Genomic DNA, 20,674 nt, shown 5'->3' with positions numbered 1-20,674 from the left:
CTTCAAAAATAACATGTATAACAATACAGATAATTCATTACTGTTATCAATCTAACATATTTTTTACCAACATCGTAGCTCTAGCTAAGTACCAATGTATTAAAAAACATAACATATTAGCAAATACAAATATTATGTTAGAGGTGATAAATAAATTGTTAGCGGATAAAAATAATATATTCGAAATGATAAATAAAGTATCAGCGAATACAAATTTAGTGTTAGCAAGATAACATAATTTTTATTGATGTAAGTTTAGTGTTAACAAGATATCATAACATTTATCATGCTAACAAAGTATGTAGTATGATAACAATTTATGTAATTGTATAACTTATATGTTAACGAAAGAAAGACGATGAGAGAGAAACTCCATACGGAAAAGAAAGATTCGTAACAACGGAAGGGGTAAAGAGTCATAACACCTTCAAAGTGTCAGACCAATGTCATATCAATTTACTGTTTTTCTCATTTACCTAATTTTGACCAGATTTTAGATTTTCTAGCAAATTGTCTCTTGATATAATGTATGTAAATGGTGTATTCTATTTTAGATTTGTGAACCGTTTTAATATTGTTAAACTTCTAAGTTTGAACAAAAATTCTTTTTTTCGAAATTTTTTTTTTTCTACAAAACAATAAAAAGAAGGAATGAGTTATTTTTACAATTAACCAATGTTTTGTGTCATTTTTCAACGATTCTACCTAAGACAAAACAATTGTACACGTATTCGGATCTAATTTCAAATCTTGCCTTCTCATTGGTTGTGTGACGGCATATAAGGAGTGTAATCATGTGATGGCAGGAACACTGTAAGACAGTGTAATCCTTCACAGTATTGGCTAAATGTCGGGAAAACGCGTCTGCGAAGTACACGTGTCCTGCTGATTCCTTTCGGGCAAACTTTTACTTGGCCACAAAGTAATAGACTTTTTTTTTTCTGTCGTCCAAAGTAATAATAAACTAAAGACCCAAAACGAGTAGCATAGCAGAATTTTCTATTTGTTCCTCTCGTTTTCATGGAAGTCGTTTAGATTAGATAAAGTCCGATCAGTAGAAAACTTCTCCATATTTATTTTTTCTTTTTATATAAATTTCTTTATTTGGGTTCTGGGATTTGCCATGGCGGAGGAATTTGGTTGCTTTGATATACTTTTAGACGACGATCTCTTCTTCGATTTCGATCCTTCAATCGTAACTGAACCTCCTATTGCGGATGATTTTATTCGCTCTTCACCGGATTCTGCGAATTCGTGGATCGGAGAGATTGAGAGCCAATTGATGAATGATGAGCAGGAGAATTTTCTGGAGTTAGATCAGCAGTCGGTTTCAGAGTTTTTAGCGGATATATTCGTTGATTATCCCACAAGCGAGTCTAGTCCGGTTGAGTTTTCGACCGCTAAAGTTTCAGATGATGTACCAACCGTCGAATCTCCCGCCGCTGGAAAGGAATCAGCAGGATCCGATGATTCCGTGAAGGAGAAAGCAGATTTCTCAATTGAGAAGAAATCGGACGCATCCAATGATTCTGGAAGTGAGAATCAGGATGAAGCTAAGGTGGAAAGCGAGATTGATGGAAACGATGATGCTATGGCCAAGAAAAGAAGAAGGTATATCTAATTTTGTCTCTTTTTAAAGTAATTGAAATTTAGGGTTTGTGCATATTTGGGAAAAGAACATGGTCTGTAATTTGTAAAAGGCGTTATGCTTTAAAAACAACCTTGAGAGCATTATCTTGAAGTAGTTTAGCAGGTGTGTGATTTTGAAATTTTATATTGAGAACAATATGGATTTGTATTTTGGTTGCCTTTTAGATTGTTGAAAGTGTGTTATGCTATATCTCATTGGTTATGTTGTTTAAACATACTTCAAACCAACTTTTACTCTTGTAATTTGTTACTGGTATCTTGTTGAAGTGGTTTGAAGAGTTGATAATGGGTGATTGTGATTGATTTGTTCAGGAGAGTAAGAAACAGAGATGCTGCGGTAAGATCGAGGGAGAGGAAGAAGGAATATGTGACTGATCTAGAGAAGAAGAGTAAGTATCTCGAAAGAGAATGCATGAGACTGGGACGGATGCTCGAGTGTTTCGTTGCGGAAAACCATTCTCTTCGTCTCTGTTTGCAAAAGGGTAGTGGCAATGCTTCCATGATGACAAAGCAGGAGTCTGCTGTGCTCTTGTTGGAATCCCTGCTGTTGGGTTCCCTGCTTTGGTATCTGGGAGACATCATTTGCCAATTCCCTCACCAGCCCCAAACAAAGAGTTGCTTCCAGTCAGTGGAAGCCGGAGAACCAGAAAAGCTGGTTCGAAGCGGGCGAGAGAGTAGTAAAATATCTAATAATAATACCGGGAAGAGTCGGAGATGTAAGGGTTCAAGGCCGCGGATGAAACACCAAGTCTTTACACTTGTGGCGTGACGCCCCACGCCTTCTACTCTAATCTTTTTAATTGCTTGCGCATTTTGAGTCGTAGATGAATGTGTCCAGTAGTCTTCTCTCTTTTTTGTATTTTGGCTGTCTGTCTATCTGGTTAATTTAACGGTCAATGTGGGCTTCTCATGGTTTTGGGGATGATTTCTCTTTAAATGTTGCTATCTACCTAATAGTATTACTGCATTTAAGATCTCTACCAGACGAAGACAAACAACTCTCGCGTGGATTGAATGTTGACTTGGTTTGCAATGGAGCAAATGAGCACCAATGCCAAATGAGTCCTGAAGCCACTTGATCTTCAACATCCTCACTTGCACACCTGACTCATTCTTTCATGGCGCTTATGAAATATAGGAAGAGAGACGTGAAAACTATCTATTGAAAAGATTCTACGAACAGTAAAAGGCAAAAATAAATAACAGATGAGAAAGGCATAATAAGATTCACAAATTAACTTGTGCATATTATTCAACGGAGAAGGTTCCCTTGAACCATTATTCGAATATCAGAGTCGACTACAAAATAACTTTTTTGAAAGAGAAGAGGAAGTCTTTAGGCCACATAGTTGTAAGCTTTGTAACCTGCATCAAGAAGAAGATTTAAGGATTGTCATATCGATTTTAATGACTTAGTTGTCTAAATTAGAGGCAATATATGTGTTACATCCTATTCATAAACAAACGACATTGTAAGTAGCAGACTTATGCCCTGTTTGTTTCGCAGCAATCAGCAGGGAAAATTTATCCCATCTAATTTCAAAATCAGCAAGTTTACCAAATTTTATAAACCTAAAAAAACAAATCATAGTAGTATGAACGTGGATTTTATCTGCAAGATTACCAAAGATGATGAAAACACTGTAACTCATAATAGTACGAATTTGGATCCAGTAACATAAACATCGAACATAAGCCATTCCGTTTTTTATGCTTTTCTAGTTTTTCTTCTACCTTGTGCGAGAACTCTCAATTCTCACAAATCGCATGAGAAATCACTGAATTTGAAATCCAAACAAAAGAGATCGCAAAGAACAACAGAAGAAATTGCAGAGTCCGAACCCTAACCATAACGAATTGAAGCGAAACCGGAAGCAACCCAAATAAGAGATGAGAGGAAGAATCTGACCTAAATGGAAGATTTCGACTGTTTGGAAGAAGATGAAAGGTTCGGCGGCGAGTAGACGAGAGCAGCGACCATGGATCCCGGAAGAACCACGTATTTAGCGAACGCAGCAAGCTTCGAGACTAAAGCGTCTCCTCTCATGAAAGACATCTTTTTTTCTGCTGCAAATCACTCGATCGAGCCGGCGAGAAATTGACGAAGAAGAGAGCTTTCTAAGATCCCGGATCGAAGCTTTTTGTTTCGAGCTTGATGTTTCTTAGTTGGGCCGATTCTCCAACCCATTTCTATTTTAAAGGTGAAAATAGAGATTGATATTTTTTCCTCTAAATATAGAGAGACTCTATTTTTTCTCTTTATAATAGAGGTAAACTTTTTATTGTAAAGTAATATTTTAACTTTTAAATCTTTTTATTTATGCAAAAAATATAATTTTTTATGAATATAAATGTGATAATTTTGGTTATAGTTAAAAAAAATATATGGTATTGTTTAATTTATGAATTTTAACTTTTAGTATTATTATAATATGTTGAAATTTCATAAAAAATAGCATAAGTGGGATTAATTTAAAAATTTTAGTTGTCAAATGTTACTATCACTATATTTATGAAAACTTTTATAAACAGTAAAATAAAAGATTAATTCACAAATTTTATTTATCAAAATTAGTAATATTATAATTTATGTAAGTTTTTATTAAAAAAAATAAATGGGGTCAATTCATAAATTTTATTAATAAAAGTGTTAAGAACAAATAATAAATAGAATATAGTGAGAATATTCCTTTTTAGAGGGAAAAATAGAAGTAATCATTGAAGACAAATGCACTTCTATTTTAGAATTTTTCTATTATAGAGGAAAAAATAAAGACAACCATTAGAGATAATCTTAGCCACCAGGCCTTACAGTTCTTCTCGTAAGTATTTGACGTAAAAAAAACAAGAAAAATATAACTAAAAATTATATTTCATTGTTAATTTGTGATTCGGCTACGATTTGTGCATTCGGATATTAAGTTTGATTATTTCGAATTTCGGATAATTCGAGTATAAAGGTTTAAACACTTTATTAGAACTGGAAAAACAATTTAATCTATATGTAGGTAATATACATCAATTTTGAAACCATTTATTACAAGAAAACATGCCACATTTTTACGAAAATTCTTACAAAATTATTGGTAAGAGAATCTTTTTCATCATTTTTCAACGAAATTCTGACAAAATATAAAAGGATAGGAAATTGGTAAAAAATTACTCTAAAAAAAACCTAACACCTGTAAGAAATTTTTTACCATTTTTTACCAAACATAAATTCGTAAAAATTTTGGTCAAAAATTGATAGAAAATCAGTAGAACTAAACTAACTATTAGAGTGGTAAGACAGTCATCGGAAATTTTTTACCACTTTCCTATTAAATATCATCTGTAGGTAAAATATAAGAATTTAGTAGTAAAATTTATGACCCAAATTTATACACGAAGTAAAAGTGGTAAAAAATTACTTACGGAAAAAACGTCAAAAAGGTGTAGGAAATTTCCTACCATTTCCCTACCAAACATAAATTCGTAGAAATTTTGGTCAGAAATTGCTAAGAAATCAATAGAACAAACTACAGTACAAACTCTATAAACTAATATTTGATAAATTAATAAACAATATAAATTAATAATTTTTTATAGTTCCGAGTTGTGTCAGTTCAAAATATGACACAATTCGATAGTATAATAAGATAATAACTTTAACAAAACTTCTATGTAAATATATGGTCTCATTAATGATATATTCACATCTTATCATGTTTAGGGTGCATTATTAGTCCAAGAATAGAGTCTCATTCATGCATTTTAGATAGATTCAATGGGTTTTATCTTTGTTATAGAGTTTTAGGTCCAAGTGAGTCTTGCATGTTTGGAGTGTCTATTAGGTGCTTTTGGAGGTTACTTGGAGTGGAAGAGGTGAACCAGGTGGAGAAATGGTGAAAGAATGAGCAAAAATGGTGAAAGTGTAATTTTGGAGTCCATCGGCATTTCCATGCACCGCAAGAAGGATTTTACCGGCTAAAAATCCTTCCCGGAAAGTTTCTATCGGCCAAAACCGTGTTCCAGAACATTCAGCATCAGCAAACAGTTTTATCGGCTAAAAACATGTACTGCGGTACATGAGACTCGGCCAAAACGTGTAAGTACATAAAACCTCGGCCAAAAATCTTTTGTGCCGATATGCCTGAAAGATTGCTTTGCCATGAAGCCTTCCCGTCCGATTTATCTTCCACGGTCTTCAGAAAAGTTCGAGAGGATTTAGTCATGGTTCCAGAACAGTTTGAATGAATGGATTCGGAGCAATGAGCTGAAAGTTATGGCCAACAGGAGACAAACCTGTCTCGCATCCATTCCGGACCGATCCGATGTGCTTCAATGATTACTCAGGACGATGCCCTTCCCTTGCTATCCAATTTCCAGAGAATTCATCAAGATTCAAGATCTTCGAGTCTTCTTTCCAGAACGCTTGGGCCTATTTGGAGTGCTGAGTCATGAGGTATTGCAATCAGGAGATGGACATGTCCCGCAGCAAGAAACTGGAACTTCCCGAGCCGATGCGGAAACCTGTTTACCAGAAGCCCTTCCTCTCCCCCGATGCACTTGTTCTCTTCAGCAATGTTCTAGGAAATCGAGCTGCCGTCCCACTAGAGTTTGAATCAGGACATTTGGACCAGTATCCCATGAAAAATGCCTCAAACGCGAAGTAGTCCAAGAAAATGAGAAATGCTGCGACATGGGTGTATACGTGCGACTTTGTTAACTCGCAGAAATGAAAGATTGAACTCTGGGAGCAAGCTGCAACTTGAAATGTGCGGGTAAGGCAACTCGGAGCAGGGTACAAACTTCCAACCTCGAATTATGCTAAGTCCACAAAGCTGTGCAACTTGGGAGTGCGAGTGGGAAATGGAGTGAACCCTCTCGCACAAACACTCGCAGTTCAAACCGCCATGGGTGTGCGACTGGGAGCTGAGAAGAAAAATCTCGCACACATGATTTCTCCAGGCTGCAAGATGAGAGTGCGAGTGGGAAAGAAGAAAGGTTTGAGCCGCACAAACATTCGCAATTTAGACCGAGATGGGAATGCGGCTGCATGAAGAGTTGACTCGCAAGAACAAGCTCCAGGACCTGTGCGACATGGCTGTGCGGGTGAGGATGGACCAAGACCATCTCGCACACTAGACACTCGACCCATCTGAGCTGGGTCAGTACCCAGTTTGTCCTAGGCTAAACCAGTCCAAACTAAAAAGTATATATAATTTTTAGGGTTTTTTCTCAAGACTCACCTCTTATTCCCTTAAACTTTTTGCCTCTTTTGTGTAAGAACATACTTTGAGAGAGAGATCTCCCATTTTCTGTTTGATACAAGAGAGTTTTAAAGTTTAAATCATCTTTTCATCATCATCTATCTATCTTCTATCTATTCTCATCAACTAATCATGCGTAACTACTCTTCTTGCAAAGGAATCAGAGAGTTAATCATGATTAGTCAGTATTCACCTCATTAGGGTACTAGATTTGTATGTTAGGGTGCTTAGGGGTTTGATTAAAGCTGCTTAGGACTAGATTTATGCATCTTTATCTTGTTTAGCTGATCTTAATGCTCGGTTTTAGATAATCTCTTTAACCCAGATCTTAGGCATTTCATCCACCTAAAAGGTGTTTGATGAAATGCCTGAACCAGCTAAATCAAGAGTCTATTGTTTGATTCACATGGGAATATTATTTTGAGCATAGATGGTATATTAGGATTCATTTTTACTTCACTTCTTTCATTGTGTCTCTAATGATGATTGTGTATGAGCAATGTTTGAGATTGAGTTTTGATGCTTGAGAAAGATTGAAACTTGATTTGAATCCTAAGCTTCTTAGATCATTCATCATCATTGTCATTAGCTCTTTAATTAAACCTTGATGCACCCTAGCCAACTATCATGTCTAGAGCACTAAGTTTCATCATTTTCATATCATCTTGATCATTTGCTATATTGCTTATTGCTTATTTAAGTCTTTAATCATTGTTAGTCATGTTTAGCTTGTTTAGCTTGCATTTGTTATTTGTGACAACCAAAACTCTTTGTTCTGCTTGAATTAAGTTTAAATTCTCATGAACTAGTGTATATCTTCACAATTATGGATTGATTACCTTTTATGCTGCAACTACTTAAAGGAATTGATAACCCACAAGAACTAAAAACTCTTGTCTATCAATTGACGTCGTTGCCATTGTGTGATTGTTTAGCATTAGTTGCTGAATTCATCTTGAGATCAAGTGTTTTCTTTTGTTTTACTGATAAGACTCTTCAGTTTCTTTGAACTTTCAGGTTTATGTCACATAGACCAAGGACCAGAAGCAGAAGTTGTAAAGCAGCTGAACCCTTCATTGGCAATATCCATTTGTTTGATAGAAGAGGTAGAAGAGCAAGAAAGAGAGCAGATCATCTTCAGCAGCTGGGTATGGAACAACAAAGGGATCAAGCAGAGCACCAGGCTCAAGTGAACCAAGCTCAGACGGCCAAAAATGAGCAACAAGCCTTTGTTAACCAGAACATGGCTGAGAGAAATAAGCACCAGGCTCAGATGAATCAGAATCAGGCAGCCAGAAATGAGCATCAAGCTCAAGTAAACCAGTAAGGGCATCAGGTTTATCAATAGCCCTACCCATAACCTCCCAAGCGTCAAGAGCCACCACATGTCTTTGTTGGAGAGAATGACAGGGCTAATGCACATCAATACAGAGTAGGAATCCAAGCTCCACCAGTCCAAAACAACAATTTTGAAGTAAAGGCATCACTTCTCAACATGGTGCAGAATTCAAAATTCCATGGACTGCCTATGGATGATCCACTTGAGCACCTGGATCAATTTGATAGAGTCTGTGATCTGACAAAGATTAATGAGATCTCAGAGGATAGCTTCAAGTTAAGACTGTTTCTTTTCAGCTAGGGAGACAAAGCCCATCAGTGGGAGAAGAACTTGCCAAGGGGTTCAATCCAAACATGGGAACAATGTAAGCTGGCATTCCTCTCTAAATTCTTCTCCACATCAAGAAAAGTCAAGTTGAGAATCAAATCTCAAGCTTGACCCAACACAACAATGAGAGCTTTGGGGAAGCATGGGAATGATTTACAAGCTATACAAACCAGTGCCCTCACCATGGGTTTTCTGAAACTTCTTTACTCAGCACTTTATACAGAGGAGCTCTCCTAAAGTTCAGGAATCAGTTAGATACAGCTTCTAATGGCAACTTCCTTGTCAAAGAAATCAATGCAGCAATGAAGTTGGTGGAGAACTTGGCTATGAGTAATGACAGCTATGGAGAGGATTATGACAGAGTCAATAGAGGAGAAGGCTCTAGTGAGGAGCAAAGAATGAGAAAGTATATCAAGGAACTTTAGAGCAAGCTTGATAAGGTCTTAGTGGCTACTCAGAGCCACTACACTATGTTGCCAAGTTTGATGACCAAGCCACATGTTTTGAAAATGTCAATGAAGATGGCTTAACTCAGGAGAAACTCCACTACATTGGGAACCAGAACAAGTTCAACATGTTCTATAACTACAACCAGAACCTGAGCTATAGAAACCCAAATGTAGCCAACCCTGGAGACCAAATGTATCCTCCTCAGCAAGTTCAGAATCAGAGATTTGTTCCAAAGGACCAGTTTCAGGGAAACTTTAAGAGAAAGCAACAATATGTTCAGCAGCCCCAGCAATTTGTTCAGCAACCTCAGCAGAACCAGGGGAGTAACTTCACTAGTCAGCTGCCTGTAAGCAAGTTTCCACCAGGTTTTGGACAACAGAAAATGGGACAGCAGCAGCCGGTTCAACAACATATGGGTTCAGACCTGTGTGGGGTTCTACAGCAGCTACTTCAGGGTCAACAAAGGGTTGAGCACAGTTTTACTGATCTGGGTTCAAAGTATGAGGCTATGCAACAAGAAATCAAAGAGCTTAAGAAGAATCAAGCTTCTTCTTCTAGACAACAAGGAACAATTCCTGGGAAACCTGAGCCAAACCCCAAAGAATATGCCCATGCCATTACACTCAAAAGTGGCAAGGAGTTACCTGAAAGAGAACAACAAAGACTTGTGCTCATTGAGGACAATGAGAAACTTGGTGGGGAGGTGCCTCTAGGGAGTGAACTAGATGATGAAGCTGTAAAGAAAGACAAGGGCAAAGGTGTGGTAAAGGAGATGGTGCCAGAGAAACCATATGTGCCACCACCACTTTATCAGCCCAAACTAGGAAGGTTCAAAAAGCAGCTTTTAGATAAGGTTAAAGCTGTATTTGAAAAGTAGTTGGAGAAGACTCAGTTCACCATGCCCATCATAGAAGCCTTTCTTATGGTCCCTCAGCTTGGAAAGTTCAAAGGATGCTATTTTGAACAAGTCAAGGGAACTACAAGAAATGGTGGTCTTAAGCCATGAGTGTAGTGCAATAATTCCAGAGAAGGACAATCCCTAGAAAGCTATATGATCCAGAGAGTTTTACATTGCCATGTACTATTGGTCCTTTGAAGTTTGCAAGCTGCTTATGTTAAGAGCTTCAGTGAGCTTAATGTCCTTCTTTATTGCAAAGAAGTTGGGATTCACAGTCTACAAGCCTGCAAGGAAATCTTTGGTACTTGATGATAGATCAGTTAGGCTTCCTATTAGACTTCTAGAACATCTTCCTATGAAGATAAGTGATTTTGAAGTCCCAACAGACTTCATTGTGCTTGAAATGGATGAAGAGCCTGTTGATCCTCTCATTTTGGGAAGACCATTCCTTGCTACAGCAGGTGCCATAATTGATGTGAGAGGAGGCAAGATTGAGTTGCACCTTGGATCAGAATCTCTTACATTTGACATGAAGGAGATGATGAAGAAACCAACTATAGAAGGACATATATTCTATGTTGAAACAATGGATGAATTGGCTGATGAGCTGTTGGAAGAACTGACATTAGAGGACCCTTTTCAGGTCACCTTAACAAAAGAACCAGGTGAACATGGGTTCTTGGCTGAGAAGAGTGAAGCCTACAAGATGGTGTTGGATCAGCACAAGGAAGCAGGTTCAGAAACTCAGTTTTTAGAGCTGGAGAAAAGCAGCCAGATGGGGCTTTGTATCAGTGGGATCAGTACAAGTCAAGTGCCGGTTCAAGAGTGTATGGCTGTGGGTTTAAGAGCTGAGGAAAAGGCTGAGCCAATTGACAACACCAGTGTAAATGGAGCTCAAACTGATCAAAAGAGCTTCATGGTGGATTGGAATGAAAACAAGGCTCCATCTGTTGAGCTTAAGCCACTCCCAAAAAGGCTCAGGTATGCATTTCTTGGCTCTAATTTATCTTATCCTGTGATCATTAATGATAGCCTATTAGTTCATGAAGAGAATGCTTTGTTGAATGAACTAAGAAAGTATAGGAGAGCTATAAGCTATTCTTTAGATAACATTAGAGGAATCTCACCTGACTTATGCACCATAGGATACATCTGGAAGAGGAATCAATAACCTCTATAGAACATCAAAGGATATTAAACCCAAATCTCAAAGATATTGTAATGAGAGAGATCCTCAAACTCTTTGAGGCAAGAATAATCTATCCTATTTCTGACTCAAGATGGGTTTCTCCAGTACACATTGTTTCTAAAAAGGGTGGCATAACAGTGGTCAGGAATGAGAAGAATGAAGTCATACCCACCAGAACAGTGACAGGCCATAGAATGTGCATTGATTATAGGAAGTTGAATGCAGCATCAAGAAAATATCATTTTCCACTTCTTTTCATTGATCAAATGCTAGAGAGGCTTGCCAATCATCCTTATTACTAGTTTCTATATGGATACTCAGGGTTTTTCCAAATTCTCATATACCCTAGAGACCAAGAGATAACAACATTTACCTGCCCTTATGGCACCTATGCTTACACAAGAATGCCTTTTGGTCTGTGTAATGCGCTTGCCACCTTTCAAAGGTGTATGATGTTGATTCTCTCTGACCTTATATAGGAGAAAGTAAAGGTGTTCATGGATGACTTCAGTCTATGTACCCTCTTTCTCTTCTTGTTTGTCTAATCTGTTTCAAGTGCTAAGGAGATGTTAGGAGACAAATTTGGTGATGAATTGGGAGAAGTGTCATATTATGGTACAAGAAAGCATTGTGTAGGGGCACAAGGTATCTGAAGCTGGGATAGAGGTTGATAAGGCCAAGGTGGATGTCATGGTTAACTTGGGGGCTCCAAATTCAGTCAAAGGAGTCATAAGCTTTTTGGGTCATGCTGGGTTCTACAGAAGGTTCATTAAGGACTTTTCAAGGATAGCAAGACCCTTGACAAGGCTTTTATGCAAAGATGTGGAGTTCCTCTTTGATCAAGAGTGCCAAGAAGCCTTTGAGAAGATCAAGCAAGCTCTGATAAGTGCTCCCATTGTTCAAGCACCAGATTGGAGTTTGTCCTTTGAGATAATGACATATGCTTCTGATCATGCTATTGGTGCTGTATTGGGTCAGAAGAAGGAAAAAAAGGTCCATGTTATCTACTATGCTAGTAGAACATTGGACACAGCTCAGGAGAAATACGCCACTATAGAAAAAGAGATGCTGGCCATTGTCTTTGCCTTTGACAAATTCAGGTCCTACTTGGTTGGCTCTAAGGTGGTGGTCTACACTGACCATGCTGCTCTTAGGTACTTGATGACCAAGAAAGATGCTAAACCAAGGCTGCTAAGATGGGTGCTGCTGCTTCAAGAATTTGACATGAAGGTCAAAGACAAAAGGGGTATAGAGAATGGGGTAGCAGATCACTTGTCAAGGTTGAGAGTAGACTCTGAGGTCCCTTTGGATGATTCTTTACCAGAAGAGAAGATAATGGCGATTAGAGCTTTGAATGAGCTGGAAGAGATCAAGTCTATCAAAGAAGGATGTTTGCCATGGTTTGCTGATACTGTGAACTATCTCTCTTATGGTGTGGAACCCCCAGAAATGAGAAATTTTCAGAGAGATGAAGTTCTTCAAGGACATAAAAAGGTTCTTTTGGGATGAGCCATATCTGTATGTGCTTAAGAAAGACAACCTTTACAGAAGATGTTTAGCTAAGGAAGAAGTCCAAGGGGTTTTGCTAGAGTGTCATGGGTCAGCTTATGGAGGTCATCATGCTGATTTCAAGACAGTGGCTAAGGTTCTTCAGTCAGGTTTCTGGTGGCCAACCATGTTTAAAGATGCTCAAGCTGTTGTTATGAGGTGTGATGCTTGTCAAAGGGCAGGAAACATCTCTAAGAAGAATGAGATGCCACAGAACCCAATCCTTGAAATAGAAGTGTTTGACTGTTGGGGAATTAATTTCATAGGACCCTTTGTCTCATCTCATAGAAATCAATACATTATTGTGGTTGTGGACTATGTGTTAAAATTGGTAGAAGCTATAGAAAGTCCCACTAATGACTCTAAGGTGGTTGTTAAGCTGTTTACAACCATCATCTTTCCAAGATTTGGAGTTCCAAGAGTGGTAATAAGTGATGGTGGGAGCCATTTTGTGAACAAAACTTTGGAAGCTTTGCTTAAGAAGTATGGGGTCAAGCATAAGATAGAAAGTCCATATCATCCCCAAACAAGTGGGCAAGTAGAGATCTCCAACAAGAAGATAAAGGGAATTCTTGAAAGGAATCTGAGTGTATCTAGAAAAGACTGGTCCAAGAAAATAGATGATGCACTATGGCCTATAGAACTGCTTTCAAGACTCCCATTGGAATTTCACCTTTCAATCTTCTATATGGGAAGAGTTGCCATCTGCCTGTTGAGCTGGAGTACAAAGCATTATGGGCTGTTAAGTTGCTGAATTTTGATATAAACACAGCTCAAGAGAAAAGGCTTCTTCAACTTCATGAGCTAAAGGAGATACGGCTTAATGCTTATGAGAGCTCAAAGATCTACAAAGAGAAGACCAAAACATTGCATGATCAGAAGATTATGCAAAGGGATTTCAAGCAAGGAAACCTTGTTGTTGCTGTTTAACTCAAGGCTCAAGCTATTCTCTGGAAAGTTAAAGTCAAGATGGTCTGGTCCTTTCAAGATATTGGAGGTTAGAAGCTATGGGGCAGTTGTGCTTGAAGAAAAAGATGGTAATGGTTTTGTGGTGAATGGGCAAAAGTTTAAGCTATACTTGGTGAATGCAATCAAAGAGGGAGCTACCACAGTATCTCTTGATGATCCCCCATCCAACTAAGGTAATGAAAAGTTAAACTTAGTGACTTAAAACAAAGTGCTCTTGGGAGACACTCCAAGCTTATCCTTGTACATAACTCTTTTTAATATTTTCTCTCTTTTTTCATGTTTTAGGATGTTTTGATGGGTTTTGTGAAGTGTTTTCAGGTCTCAGGTGACTTAGGAATGTTTTGGGTCAAGGACAAATTGAGAAAGAGTTTTAGAACAAGTAATTCCTTGCATCCTTAAACACACTATTCAAGGACTCCACAACGTTACTAGTCTTTAGGTTGTACCTCTCTGCTGGAAAATAGCACCTGGCCCATTTCCATACTTCTACATGCTTTTCTATATACTCGGTCACAGAAGGATACTTTAAAGCCATCCATGTATAATGATCAAGAAACTCGGCCTCTGTATACTGTCTTGCGTACTCCATGAATGTGTCTGCAACTATATCTCTATCCCTTGAAACTTGCATTTTCACATTCTTCCCTAGATGCTAGATGCAATACCCATGTTTAGCTTTCGTGTACACCTCAGCTACTGCCATGATGAGGCTTGAATTTCTGTCAGAAACAATAACCAATTCAGGACTATCGGGTATAACAGTTTTCAACTCCCTGAAAAACCACTCTTAACTGTCATTTTTTCTGCATCAATTACTCCAAAAACAATCAGATAATGGTGACGATTACCATCCTGACAAGCAGCAAAGACTAGCTGACAACCCATTCCGGCTTTAAAAAAAGTTGCATCAACAGTTACCACCTTTCTCATTGCTACAAATCCGTCAATGCAAGCTCCAAAAGCGACAAATAAGTACTTGAATCTTTGTTGTCCGTCCAGTAACACCTTGTGTTTTGTACCTGGATTCACCTGCTATAGCATGTACAAATACGAGTACAGATCTCTATAGCTGTCTTCAGGAAAACCATGAACCAGAGATTTAGCTAGTTGTATTCCTCTCCATGCGATAGAGTATGACACACTCACAGAAGCAGTATTTTAAACCAAAAGCATGACACTGAGAGGAGTTTGTGTATCTAATCAACCTGGATACTCTTGCTTAACAACAGATGCAACTAATCCTGGTGTTCATTTCTTTTGTTTGCTGTTTGTACTCGCACTGGTCCGAGAAAAAGTATGCATCTTCTGGTATACTGTAACAGAAAAACAGGGTGTATTCGCATCTTTCCAAATTCGTAAATACTAATTACAAACAATTTTGATGGAAGCTCTATAAACTAAATTCTATCGAATCTTGTTTACATGCAAATTGTTGCTCTACTCTCAGATTCATACCATCTTCCCATTCAAAATGTTGTGTTTCTACTTCAGCACGGGACCATCATCAAAATCAAACCGTCTGGATTCATCCTCCTCGTTATCAAACTTGGTTTTAGCATCATCTACTCCATCAGCATTTTCACGTGATACATCATCACCATATTCTCCATTATCACGTGTTACATCATCACCATTTTCTCCATTGTCACGTGTTACATCATCACCATATTTTCCCTCATCACCATCAGCTTCCTCTATCACCAGGACATTCTGCTGATGTTGTTCTGCTGAACAGATGCCTGTGTAAATAGCAAATACACCATTATTTAATCCACCATTACCTAAATGCAACCCCCGTAATTGATACCAACTGAACTTACCCTCTCAACTCTAGAAAATTCCTCTCCAACTTCAACACCTTTGATGACTTCTACATTAATAATACTTATGCGTTCCTCTTTATCCAATGAGGTCAGGAACACAACTAGGTCATCATCATTCAAAATGTAAAATTGTCTCTGAGTTTGCACTAGTACTGGAATGTAACTCAGTTTCACTTACTCGAAGATTCAACAATCCCAACCTTCATGCATATCTTATCTATTAAACAAGAATAAGTAATCTCCTCCAAACTTGATGACGTAAACATTATACCATACATGGAAGCTGGTGATAAAATCCAATTATCTTCCAAAGTTGAATAATATCCCCCATAATAAAAAATATGTTCGTAATCATTATCATGTGAAATAATAACAGATAGCTATACTCAAATGCATAAAAAAATGTTTCCAGTTGTACGCAAGTTATACCAATTGTTACTCTCTCTCTCTCGTATATAATTAGTCAACTCAGGAAAAAAATTCTAATCTAACTCCGATTTACTGTGGTTTAACATCTAAACCTCCGGTCCACTAAATATTTATTCGATTACCAACCAATAACCATTTTCATTGTCTACAATTCCCTATTCAATTTCAATAATTGAATTTAATCCTCAATAGTGCTGCTAGGGCAACGACTTTCCAAAATCAGAAAGGGAAGCAAATCCAACGAGAGAATGTCAATTACCTCGATTAAGCTTCAATGTCGGATGATTGGAGCAAAATGTCAAGAAGGATTTAAGTTCTCTCATTCTCTGTGCCGCGATCGCTGAGATGAAGCTGGTCAAATATGGTTTCAAGATGGTCTGACAAAGTATGTTCCTGATTGGATAAATTTTTGGCGCATAATATTTGTCAACACGTTCCTGATTAGTTAAATTTTGAGACGATCGTTTCTGATTAGCTAATTATGCTTATAATTCATTGGACGAATTTTTTTTTCCACTCTTGATTGGTTGATCAAGGCTTAATTATTATTGGCCGAATTTATATTTCTAGTTTTTTTCTTTAGAAAATTACAAAGACAAATTAGAGATTTCCAAAATCATTAAAAAGTGAGAGACCCACAAAAAAGACAAGAGAATAAAAGAAGATACAAAAGAATAAATAATTCCTTTGAGGACTATTTCAGGTTATCTCTCATTTGGTAAACTTGATTTATCATCACTCCTAGTTAACGCTAAAAAATCATCAGCAACACCACACGTTTTGCTTTTATAATTAATCTCTAATTTGAAAGTAATTAGCGCCGTCTCTAACAGTGAAATCATATTATCCTCCAGATCGCATATGAGACAAGAAACGAAAAGGAATGGGTACATACATTACCTTTTGATATAAGTACAGGAGAGAGTTTAAGAGGTACGGATTATATGATTTTGTCAAATCCTCATTGAATAATAAAACAAATTATTCAGAAAAGAGTTTGGTGAAAAAAATGGAATCAAGCTTATTCATAGACTTTGCATTCCTCATCGGCTGGATTTGTCTTGCAGAAATCTTCCAATGGGTCTCCGCTTCCAGCAGCTACCTCTCCCGGCCACTTGTTGGCCACTAGATGTGCCAAATCCACTACCCTTTGACTGTCATTTTTATATAGAAAGAGAGTTTTTAGTATTAATATTTTTTTCACTGTGATTACATGTAGAAAGAGAAATTTTATATAAACGGTTATATAACTACTGGGTAAATAACATTTTTTAGGAAATTATTTGCAAAATGATGTGGTGTTGAATTTGTAAAGATATGCACATTTTTAATCAAATAGCAATGTCATCCAAAAATAACAATATCTTATATATAAAAGTTGTTCAACTTTCTCTATATGCTTGACACATCAGCATTGGAGAAACTGACACATGTCACTTAAATTTTAATTAATAAAAATTTAATATTAAATTTTAAAGCATTTAAAGAATATGAAAAGTTTGTTTTATTAATTGACTCTTAACTAATATTTATATTAATGTTATACAAAAATTTATGTTATAACTAATTAAAAATATTGATAGATATGTATTTAATTTTTATATAACTGTAAATTACTTAATAATATTCAATATCTATTTTAAATTATTTTTTAAAGATTATTTATAATAAAATACTAACAAGTAACAAATGAAATGATGATTCTATTAATTTAATTTTTTTTATTAATTGACTATTAGTTAATATTTGTGTAAATGTTAAACAAAATTTTATGTTATAACTAATTAAAAATATTGATGATATTATTAATTTTAATATAACTCTAAATTATTAAATAATATTTAATATTTTAATTTTTTTGAATAAAATATTAACAAGTAAGGAAATAACAAGTGATGATAATATTAATTTTTATAAAAATTTATAAAAAAATTGAAAAAATTGAAAATAAAAACCCGCACCTAATGTGCGGATATTCACCTAGTTTTTGTATAAAACATATTCAAAGATCATGATATTTGTAAGAAAAACGCGTAAAATAAATTCCCACTTATTTATGATAATAAGTGCGATATTTTGGCTTAAATGCATGTACTTTTAAAAAAGAAATCACATTTCTAAAACATAAAATGTTTTTACTTTTTTCTATATATAAACGCAAACTTCAAAACTTAAAAAAAAAAAAAAAACTCTTATGTTTACGTTTAACGTTTGCATTGGCATTTAACAAAACTTTTTTGCTTAAAACACAAAAAACTATGGGTTTTGTTCCTAAAGCAAACATTAAATGGAAATGCAAACAAACAATCTAGGTTAGTACTTAGTAGGTTGAATAGACTTATGAATGCGTATGAGTAATGCAGAAAAAACAAAGGTGGACAACTTAGCACAGAGAGTGCTCGTCTTTACTGGTATGATAGTATTATGTAAATTGGATACCTCTGGTTTGAAATTTTTTAAACTGTTATAAGTCTTTATATTATGATAAAAAAATTTGAATGCGTATGAATAGCAATGTGTAATCTGACCTGTAACCCCATTCGTTGTCATACCAAGCGACCACCTTGACCATATCATCACCCATGACCATTGTGAGGGAAGAGTCAATGGTGGTTGAGACATCAGAGCACCTGAAGTCACAAGAGACAAGCGGTATGTCGCAAACGGCTAAAACGCCCTTTAGCGGTCCATCCGCCGCTTTTCTAAACGCCTCGTTAACGTCCTCTGCTGTCAAACCTTTCTTCGCAACGTTCACAACAAGGTCAACCACTGAGACGTTCGGGGTCGGCACACGGAGTGCAATGCCGTTGAGTTTACCCTTCAGCTGCGGCAGCACCAACGACACGGCCTTGGCTGCACCTGTGCTTGTCGGTACTATGTTCAGCGCTGCAGCTCTGGCACGCCGTAGGTCCCTGTGTGATGCATCGAGAAGCCTCTGAAACATTGCAAACATATATGTTATTAATGTATTTAAGTCACATCACAGTAAAATTTCAATGCTTCCTAGTACAAGAGTGTTCAATCTAGATAACCCAAATAACAAACTAAATCGATCGAACCATATCCCAATACAGTAAGAAGGATTAAAATAGATTTATTTTTATGTATTCCAAACTGAAGAAAAACACTAACGATATATTTGATTATAAACCGTATCCAAACCAAAACTAAATCGAACCTTAATTAATTAGATTATGCTTTAGTAGCTTTTATTGAAAAAGAAAGAGTTCGAGCCAGACACCGGATTAATAGCTTCTAAATAAAAAAACTGCAGATCTCTTAGAATTCAGGCAATTTCTTCTGGTAAGCTTCTACTTAGCTACACTATACACACAAAGATTCAGTAGTGATAAGTATGTGCAAATTATATTACTTGGTCTCCGGTGTAAGAGTGTGTCGTCGTCATTGTTCCCTTGACGATTCCTGTAATTTATTTCATGTATGAGAGCTATAAACCATTTCAAACATGTAGTGAGTAGAGAAAAGCAGTGTACCAAATTCTTCATCCAAGACTTTCGCAAAGGGGGCCAAACAGTTGGTGGTGCAAGATGCATTGCTGCCAATAAAAGAGAGAAGCCATAACCAAAATGAATCATGAACAAATACTAATTCTTGTCTTAATGAGAACTGTTTTGTTTGAACGGACCTAATGATGTTAGCGACGTCATGAGAATAGTCTTGCTCATTGACTCCCACAACATAGGTCGGGATATCAGCACCTTTCGCTGGTGCGGTGATGATCACTTTTGAGGCTCCAGCTTGAATATGCTTCCCTGCTCCTGGCCCATCAACAAACACTCCTGTTCCCTGATCATAACCATATACTATTTATATATTTGTCTTCTTTACTTAAGTTGCTTTGTGCGATTCTGCCATCATATCAGTGGAGCTTTAGATAGAATATTCACCTCGATGACAATGTCTATGCCGAGCTCAGCCCATGGAAGCTTAAGAGGGTCTCTGTTGGAGACAACTTTGATGAGCTTACCATCAACACTGATAGTTTCATTGTCGACAATTTTCACATCAGCCTTGAAGGTTCCAAGCATAGAGTCATACTTGAGCAAGTGGGATGCCTGCGCAATTTCATCGATGTCAAAAAATGTTCAAAAAGAGAGATCACTAAGTTTAACCTTTTAAGGACTTACGTTCTTGACACCACCACTGTCGTTAACTACGATAACTTCAAGAGGAGAGTCTTTGCGGCCGTGCCAGCATCTGAGGAAGTTCCTACCAATCCTTCCAAACCCGTTAATTGCAACCTTCAGTTTGGCCACTGTCTCTCCTCTTACAGGAGTGGATGTTGTCACAGCCTAATATTGCACAAACTCATCATATGGCACATTCATAACAATATAGTTATAGATCCAATAATTTAATTTAATGGTCACCTTAGGGGTTATTTGTGCAGCTATGGCATCAAAGAAAGAGGCCTCCCCACCGTTATTGCTAACTCGTAGGCCGGAGAATTCTGCCACTTCTAGCCTCTGTGTAGATAGTAACAAAAGAAAACAGGTAAACAAACTGTAACGCAGAAACACACACACATGCACATAGTCTACATTACCTTGGAGGAGCATTGAGCAGGGAAAGAGTGAATGGCACTCTTAGACTGCAGCCTCGGGTTCACCGGGATTCTGGAGACGGCGAGAGCTGAATGTGTCGCCATAGCTGCAAGTGAAACTAGAAGAAAATGCTAGGAGTGCCACTAAAATTTCGGGCATTGGCATATATACATGCACCCTCACATATTTGATTTTGATCAAAAGCAACCTATGGTTCAAAGTGAAGCAAATAAAT

At 37.0% G+C, this 20,674-nt stretch overlaps 2 protein-coding genes, 1 long non-coding RNA gene and 1 other non-coding gene across 5 annotated transcripts; 1 reads left to right on the top strand and 3 right to left on the bottom strand.

Moving 5' to 3' along the window:
• The first annotated feature begins 984 nt into the window (after nt 1–984).
• On the top strand, nt 985–2,599 carry LOC18012617 (bZIP transcription factor 60). Its single transcript, XM_006395937.2, has 2 exons — nt 985–1,611; nt 1,963–2,599. Exons 1-2 carry the CDS (start codon nt 1,124–1,126, stop codon nt 2,417–2,419), a joined length of 945 nt encoding a protein of 314 aa, XP_006395999.1. The 5' UTR covers nt 985–1,123; the 3' UTR covers nt 2,420–2,599.
• A 229-nt stretch (nt 2,600–2,828) lies between these two features.
• LOC112083408 lies at nt 2,829–3,838 on the bottom strand. Its single transcript, XR_002897647.1, has 2 exons — nt 3,560–3,838; nt 2,829–3,015 (listed from the first exon to the last, which is right to left on the bottom strand). It is a non-coding gene; the product is annotated as an uncharacterized LOC112083408 (long non-coding RNA).
• Nucleotides 3,839–8,652: 4,814 nt separating this feature from the next.
• LOC112083715 lies at nt 8,653–8,758 on the bottom strand. The gene has a single exon (XR_002897851.1). It is a non-coding gene; the product is annotated as a small nucleolar RNA R71 (small nucleolar RNA).
• Nucleotides 8,759–16,745: 7,987 nt separating this feature from the next.
• On the bottom strand, nt 16,746–20,656 carry LOC18012616 (glyceraldehyde-3-phosphate dehydrogenase GAPB, chloroplastic). Of its 2 annotated transcripts, XM_006395936.2 has the most exons (9): nt 20,442–20,656; nt 20,266–20,361; nt 20,023–20,187; nt 19,783–19,950; nt 19,521–19,681; nt 19,369–19,430; nt 19,248–19,297; nt 18,403–18,809; nt 16,746–17,028 (listed from the first exon to the last, which is right to left on the bottom strand). In XM_006395936.2, the coding sequence occupies exons 1-9, from the start codon at nt 20,541–20,543 to the stop codon at nt 16,896–16,898; spliced, it is 1,344 nt and encodes a 447-aa protein (XP_006395998.1). In that variant the 5' UTR covers nt 20,544–20,656; the 3' UTR covers nt 16,746–16,895. The 2 variants fall into 2 exon arrangements, with proteins under 2 accessions (XP_006395998.1, XP_024006701.1); XM_024150933.1 differs by having other exon boundaries at nt 19,369–19,681.
• Between the last annotated feature and the right edge of the window lie 18 nt (nt 20,657–20,674).

This window comes from Eutrema salsugineum, unplaced genomic scaffold, assembly GCF_000478725.1.
Source record: "Eutrema salsugineum unplaced genomic scaffold, Eutsalg1_0 scaffold_6, whole genome shotgun sequence".
In the NCBI taxonomy this organism is placed as follows: domain Eukaryota; kingdom Viridiplantae; phylum Streptophyta; class Magnoliopsida; order Brassicales; family Brassicaceae; genus Eutrema; species Eutrema salsugineum.
This window is presented reverse-complemented; position numbering and strand designations above follow the sequence as displayed.